General features: G+C 35.2%; 1 protein-coding gene across 1 annotated transcript; it reads left to right on the top strand.

The window, feature by feature from the left end:
* The first annotated feature begins 4,631 nt into the window (after positions 1-4,631).
* Positions 4,632-5,678, top strand: LOC100891180 (delta-type opioid receptor-like). Its single transcript, XM_030990746.1, has one exon. It carries the CDS (start codon positions 4,632-4,634, stop codon positions 5,676-5,678), a length of 1,047 nt encoding a protein of 348 aa, XP_030846606.1.
* The last annotated feature ends 2,642 nt before the right edge of the window (positions 5,679-8,320 follow it).

Genomic DNA, 8,320 nt, shown 5'->3' with positions numbered 1-8,320 from the left:
GTTATAGGTGGTATCATTTCCACAGATCAAACTGGCTTAATTAAAAATAAGGTCAGCAACAGAAAATGTCAGACTGACTCAGGATGTTATTGATTATTGTTTAGATAAGAAGTTGCCTTGTATTATTTATGTTTCTAGATTTCAAAAAAGCATACGATAATGTAAGCCACTTATTTTTACTACGCGCTTTAAAGAAGTTTCAATATAAGGAAGGTTCAAACTTTGTACAGTAATGCAAGGGAAAGGTGATGAATTAGGGATGGATGTCAAAGTCTTTCTCTATTGAGTAAAGGGTAAGACAGGGATGCCCATTGTCTTCTTTACTTTTCGTTATTGTGGCTGAATGTCTAGCATGTAAGATCCGACAAAACGAAGATATAAAAGGAATTGATTAATTAGGTTCCGTATTTTCCGAATTAAAAGTGTAAAATGGTACGTAGCTGGAATTTGTAAAGTAAAGCACGTGATTACAAATGGTAGTTGGAAATACTCGATTCTGTTAAATCGTAAAGTTGGTATTCATCAATTATTATTTGAGTTCGAATACGCAAAATTGAAAAAATGATTCCCATGATATTGGTTAAATAAATTATACGTTTTAAAGAATGTTCAATTAAGTAGTAAACAAAACGATTCACATGTAATCGAAGTAGCTACAGGAGATTTTGTTGATATATCTAGTTTCAAGACGAAACATGATTATTTATCCCTCCTGAAACAAAACCTTCAAAACCAAATGTTACACGTTACTGGGAATATTACTTGAACTTACCTGTTTATTTTAATTGGCAGAAAGTATTCAATTTTAAATTTCATCAAATAAGCAATAATAGGATAAAAGCAAGCTAATTTTAAACTATTGCAGAATATATTTCCATCAAAACATAATTTATGCACATGGCGTATAACTTATGCAAAATGACCAGTGTGACATATGTAAAGAAACACAAACTACTTTTCATGTCTTGTTAAAATGTAACAAGGTTAGAATTTTTTGGGAAATTATTGAAAACTTATATTCTAATTACTTTCATGAACAAATAAATATTAATAAAAAAAAATTAGTTATAGGTTTAATTTTTTGAAAAAAGGAAAACTTTGTGATAAACTTCATGTTAATTTTAGGACAATACATAATATACATAATGTATATTAAACTTCGGTGTGATGGTAAAGAGTATAATAGTAAAAGTCTGTTCATTAATTTCAAACTAAAACTTTAATATTATAAAGCTAATAAACAAAAAAAATATAGACGAAATACAAAGAATTTTTTCAAGAAATGTTAAGGTTATAACTATTTATTTAATTACTTTTGCTTTTTTTAATAATTATGTCAAAATGTAAATTGATGTAAATATATATGAAATGTGAAATATGTGAAATAAAACACCTCGGTAAGAGGACAAGAAAAAAAATTGTTTACGACGACACTTTATCATTGATTTTTTAAATTTTTAAAAAAGACAATGAGGAAACTCGATTAATATATTGATAATAGTATCAAATATTATATTTTTCATTCATGAATAGACATATTGCTCCGGTTGTCTCATTTTCGCTCGATGGGCGTATATAGCAGACGGCAATCGGCGGATTAGACGACACTTGGTAGTGAATTTGTGTGTAAGATTGCTTTGCTAAATATAAAATATAAGAACATTTTCCATATCTTTAAACTATAATTGATATCTTGATATCTATACAGTTCGTCCTTGTTTTCACGAAGTGACGGTAGTGAGGAAAATCGTAACGCAAAGTGAATGCAATTTTTTTTCACTACCGTCACTTCGTGAAAACAGCGACGAGTTATTAAAATAAACCTACCAAACTACATAATACTATGAAATACTGGACTTAAAGTAGGGGAGTTTGGTGTGGTGCACAATTGCACCCCTCTGTAAATAATCGAATAGTCCATGGTTATCATGAATATTCATGTTTTTGCTTACCTCGGCAAAATGGTTGGCTATACTAAATAGAAAAATTACGGTGGGGGGTTGGATGAAATGGACATAATCAACCGATCAGAACTGATCTATGATAATTCATGCTTATTATCTTTCGTGTGCTTAAGCTATAACCTTACAATCGCGTGGCAAATTGCGTCCAAAGTTCGACTTGTTTCACATGTATAGGCAATGGCGAGCTAGCGACCTATTTTGACCAAATTACGGTGGGTAAACTTTCAAAAGGCAATGGGACATGAGGGTTCCAATGAAAGAGCTGTTTCAACGTACGTCGGGGTGGATGTGCTTTTCGTTTAAACAAAAAATGAATTTCCAACGATTTTTTTTGGTAAAAGGCAGTAGGCTAACATGTTAGGCTGCTAACTCTGACGATAGGGGGCATTGTCAAATGAGACTAAACGGAACTATATGCATGAAATTGAATTAAGAAAACAAGGAAGAAAGAAGGGAATGGCCTTCAATAAGAGGAAGACCCACGAGCAGAAAAAGAAAAAGAAAACAAAAATAGAAGAAGATCAAAGGTTGAATACAATCAGCCAAGATAATAAATGATATATAGATGAAGAATAAAAGGCCAATTGAGAAGGTGTGAGAGCATGAAGATGGGAGGGAGACGATGAGAGAGAATTGGAAAGAGGAGGAAGGGATTCGTTGGTCGAAAAGCAAGAGAAAAACGGAGATAGGCATACGGAGGGAGGAGGAGAAACAAAAAGAGAGAATTATGGCAAAGAGCAAGAGGGACAGATAGACAGAGACAAGGAGACATAGAGGGAAAGAAGAAGAGGGGAGAGAGAACCAGAGAGATAAGATATGGAAGCCGTGAAGGATGTTGATAATTGTATCCTGAATATAGAGAGTACATAGAAATGGATCCGGGCTATTAGACTCGGACCCAGGGACAACTCGGCCCCAAAGCAACAACGGGCATTTTGTGTCGTTTACCCTAACCCTAACACTAACCCAAACTCTAACCCTAACCCTAACCCTAACTCTAACCTGCAAAAACTGACCGTTTTTGCATTGGGGCCGAATTGTCTCCGGATCCGAGTTAGTCCATAGAAATATCATTGTATGCCTAACATTTTGAATTTCACCTCCTGTAAGGGGCTTATTTTGATGTTTAAAATTAAAATTATGCATTTAGGAGACGATCTGAATAATTGTAATATAACGCCTTTTTGACATCTTCCCCTCCCTCTCCCAGGCCACCATCCACTCAAGTTCCCTGCTTTCATATGATAGTTGGTCTACTGCATTCATTTATTTTTATAATAATATAATTAAATGATTGTCACATTTATATATTATGGTTGTATAACTGTTTCAATTTCATTGCTTTCTTTTTTTAATTTTATTAAAAAAAAGTTCTTTGTATATTTCATTTTAAATTTTGGTAATAAATGCAGAAATAAATCTGCCTTTAATTTTTTGTTAATGTTTACCAAATTTTTGGGTCAGAGTGAGAGTTTTAGATGTGATGGTTGCTTTGGTTCCTATTGTGCAATGGTATTTATGTTCTGAACGCTGGAAAGATGAACAGTTACGTCTATAATAGTCTTACTAACCAGAACAGCATAAACCCATTGGCTTTAAGATAATCTTATCCACCTTTCAGCCCTTGAACAGATGATAATGGACTTCGCTATTCATGACTTCACTATTCATGATGTCCTGCTGACGAACCTTTCCATACATCATGAAACTGTCAGATTAATCTGATAATCCCCGTCATCAATCATTGGTTTTTTCCTGACATCTTGGCATGTATTGATATGAAATAGTCACGATAAATCCTTATTCGTTTTCTACAATGAAAAATCTATTTTTGTCCAGGTCAGGTATCTCTGGTAAATATCGATTACTATCGTTTTTTGTAGACTATTGACTTATTTATTGTAGGTCCTACTAAAGATAAATATAAGAGGAGAGTCGTTGATGGCGCGGTTCATGCTTTCTAGTGATACTTTATCAACAGCAATTCTTTAACGTACTTGATTCGAAAAATTAATTACCAAAGAGAAATTCGTGAAAAGATTAAATCTCTTTCTTAACCAAGCTTTCTTGTTCGAGATTATAAAAACGTCTCGTAAATATATAAGTTGGCTATATTGCCTCGCAGATTCTTGTCCTGGCACACAACACCATTTAGAAGCCGGATCAGGTTTTATTTGAATAGCGACCAATATTTGCTATGCGAGTATCCATCTAATTAGAAGGACGGAGTCTAACACGATCTTCCTCTGGTCACAACTATCACAAAATGATACAGTCAACTTAATCAACACTACTGATCAAGATACAAGAGTGTGTTGGTCTTGACGAGGAGGGAAACCACTTTCATTAGACACGTACAACCAATTTGTGTATAAGCCAGAATTATTGTGTTGTTTCTAAATGTTGTGGACGATGTTAAACTGCGATTAGAGAGTAAATCCTGAACTTTTTTTATAAATACTGTCTCCTCACAGGGTATTTGTGAATGGTGAAGTGTCCATTTAACGTCCCTTCTAAACGAATAACTGAAAGACTGTTAGCTTTATCCTGTTACAACTGTCTGGCCTAATCACCCAAACGAAGACAATGGCTCGCTGGATTAACAACAACACAACTTTAATGACAGGAGTCGTTACTGTCACTACTTTTATGCCATTTTCGACGGTTATGGAAGAAGACACCGCTCAAACTACCAATAGTCAAGCATCCGATGCAACCGCAGTTCCTTGGGTGTGGTTACCCATGGAGTGGACCTGGTGGGTCATTGCTCAACTGGTCTCTGCCATACTAGGAATCTGTGGAAACCTTCTGGTGATGTTGGTGTTGTTCAACAAAGATAGAGTCCGTCGGTCAACTGATACTCTGATCGGAGCCCTGGCTTTCGCCGACTTCTTGACCTCTGTATTCTTCATACCACATCCGCGGATCGCTACTCTACCAAGTGATACTTGGCTGGCTCAGTTCTACTGTCGTATCATTCATACATCCCAAATCAAGTGGGTAGCCGCTGTGGCTTCCGTCTTTACATTAACTGCCATCTCCCTGGAACGTTACCTTGCCATCGCACATCCTCTCTTCTTCTTAAGAAATGTCAACCCTGCTCGCACCTCCATGTGCATCTTCATTATATGGGTCGCTGCATTTGCAACGAATAGCTACCAGGTTGTTGTAGGGCATGCAGCTGGGAATGCATGTGTCGTTATGTTTCCATCTCAAAGTGCTCGATTCGCGATTGGTCTTTCTGTTTTTATCGTGAAATTTTTTCTCCCGATGATGGTAATGATCTTAGCACAGATCATGACAGCAGTTTTCCTTCACCGGCAATCACTTCAATTCCAGGAGGGCAACTCTATCAACGGTCGATCAAATGCTAACATGAACCATATTGTCGCTAAGAAACGCGTCATTCATATGCTTTTCTTGGTCACGACGGTGTTTGTCGTCTGCTGGGGACCGAATCAAATCTTCTTTCTGATGTTCAACCTTAGAGTTCTAGACATTTCGTATTTAAATGGTCTTGTTCATCGGTCCCTTGGCGTTCTCGCGTTTGCCAACTCCTGGGCTAATGTTTTCATATATACCATTCGTTACCCTCAATTTCGTCTGGCCATGTGCGATATGTTTCGGGGTGATTCAAAATCAAAAGCTACACTCTTTGGAGAAGTCACTGCGCAAAATCAAAGGAGGTCTAAAAGTCCCTTATCCAATGTTTAAGGTAACTATGCTGGTAATAATAAAGAAGCACTTAGTTGAACCTGGTCTAACGTAGTCAATTGATCATATAAAAAAAAGCCGTGTATTCTCTTTTTAGTCTGTGCTAACTTTGATTCATTCAGAAAATCAATCAACGAAATAAATCCAGATATATAATCAAAATTAGAGACTGATTCATGATTATACGTAATCTACAAACAATCTATATTTTCGTAATTGGTATTGTTTTACGTGGTCAACACCTCACCTCACTGCATGTGGCCGCCTACCTCTACATGTGCCCGAGGAGAGGGGAGGGTAACGAGGCAAATAGCTATGGTCGTATATCGAATATCCGAGAGATAAAAGATGGCATATTTTTAAAGCATTTCCTGTCGTTTTTATTTTGTTGGTCACAACTTCATGACATAATATGACTTTTCGCATTTTAACATTTGCACTTTGTTGCAAATGAGTGATTAATTGGTTGCTTTTATTCATATTCAATGTAAAACTATCAAAGCATAATACGTTTTACAAACATTTGACATTATCTTAATATAATGTAGGGAAAGAAGTAATTGTGAATTATAGTAATTATTAACATGAAATCATGTTCTGTAAATGTTCAAGATAGCTTTCATTTCTACTTTGCTGTTGCTTTCAATGAGATGAAAATAAAATGTATGTGTCAGACCTAGATAAAAGAGAGAATCCATTGTGATGGTTGTGCATTATGTTTTAAAACCAAATAATGCTTTGCGGTTGGAAGAAGGTTAGCAAAGAGGAACTTTTTTCGGAAACGATAGTTTGTTTTTGTTTGCTTATGGGTTCCTGGCTGTATATTTGAAAAACCTCTAATGGCTTGATGTAAAGAACATTAGAAATGTAAATATCGAAAATACACTCTAAAAAAATATGTCCTAGTGATAGAGAGAGTTTGGTTCATGCTCATCAATGTACTCTTATTACCGACATTATGTCTTGGAATGTATTAATTACATATTTAGGCAAACAGTGTAAATCGAAATATTGTATAACCGTCAAAGTGTTGGATTTTTAAATTCTTTTTACTGAATCCACTATCATTTACAAATAATATGATTAATTTGCTTTACTTATGGAATAAAAAAATAAAACAGGATATCTTTCAAAAGGAAATTTTTCACTGAACAGCAAACCTGCCAAAATGAAATCATTATTTCGCAGCATTGGTAACAAATAGAAGCGAGATAAGAAAGAATGAACGCCATGGCGACCAGAAGTGCAATGAGTCGTGCACGACATACACATATCTTTATCCATTCATTGAGCCATTGCATGAACACCTCTATTAGCATTAGTATAATTTTCCAAGTATTAATTTAACTATGATTAGGATAAGTAGGCGATCATTAATTGATGACTGCAGTGTTAAGAAAACGCAATAATTAAATGTAGAAATATAGTGACGTGAATCAATGATAGGTTTTCCCGGCCAATTTCGTGAAAGCAGCAATCAATTTCATTAACGTGCATTCATGTTCGAGCAAATTTTCTCCACTCGTTGCTCCCCTGTTTCATTTTTAAACTTGTTGCTTTCAATTTCGAGTCACCGTATTTTCTAAACATGCACATTCAAATTAAAGGTTGGTTCAGTCAATTCAGAAATGCGTAAAGCAGGGCTCCCACTTAGCCGAGTTGGAGCCTCGAGTTGTGGCGAGCTGGCGCGAGGTTATGACAAGCCGTTTTATCATTCAAACATATTTCTTGATATCAAGAATTCAATTCTTGATATCACGAAATCGAATTCTCGATATCACGAAATCGGATTCTCGATATCAAGAATTACCATTGCTTTCCAACGTAAAATTATTTCTTGATATCAAGATAATGTTTTAATGATAAAACTGCTAGCCATAAACTCGCGCCAGCTCGCCACAACTCGAGGCTCCAACTCGGCTAAGTGGGAGCCCTGCTTTAGGGTCATTCCATTTCGCCAATGTTGAGTGGGAGGGGAATTTTATGGCGAATTGCTATTTCATTTTCGTCTATGGGCAACCTCTTTCGCATTCGGGTCATTCAAATTTAAACTAGAACTCATAATCATAGTATGAGGCTCGATGTTTAATCGGATATTCAGTATTTCATGTTCAGTTATTTATTCTTCTTCTCTGTGATCTTTTCTGACATGATTTCACATTATACAATCTTCTTATTTGTCTGATATATTTATGTTGCATCTTATGTTTTCTCTTTCTTTATTCTTTATTTTCGTTGAAACATTTTTTTTTTCTTCATATCTTCATGTTTCATTATAAATGTCTTTGAGGTTATTTTTTTTAATGGTTTGTTTTTATCAATCTTGATTGAGTACGTGAACTTTCTTTCTTTTCATTTAACATCTTTGTCTTTATTCATCATTGTATTTTGTTTCCATCATGCCAATGTCTATTAAAGCTGAAATCTACCTCTGTCTAGGATCTGTTTATATAAAGCTTGTGCTTATAAGAGAAGTCACAAATTGTGCACCTTCTCTGGGGGCAGCTACCTGTGTAAGCATGACATATATTTACTAACGAATACGCATGCCATTCCTCCAAGTAAACTTAGCATTAAATTATTCAAACAGAGGTATATTAAGTGACAAATTAACATCAAATGAGAAGCAATGCACAAATGTC

This window comes from Strongylocentrotus purpuratus, unplaced genomic scaffold, assembly GCF_000002235.5.
Source record: "Strongylocentrotus purpuratus isolate Spur 01 unplaced genomic scaffold, Spur_5.0 spur5_scaffold_19, whole genome shotgun sequence".
Taxonomy (NCBI): Eukaryota; Metazoa; Echinodermata; class Echinoidea; order Camarodonta; family Strongylocentrotidae; genus Strongylocentrotus; species Strongylocentrotus purpuratus.
This window is presented reverse-complemented; position numbering and strand designations above follow the sequence as displayed.

Bases quoted from the DNA above. Each gene is read 5' to 3' on its own strand.
- LOC100891180 (XM_030990746.1), top strand. From the start codon at position 4,632: ATGGAAGAAGACACCGCTCAAACTACCAATAGTCAAGCATCCGATGCA.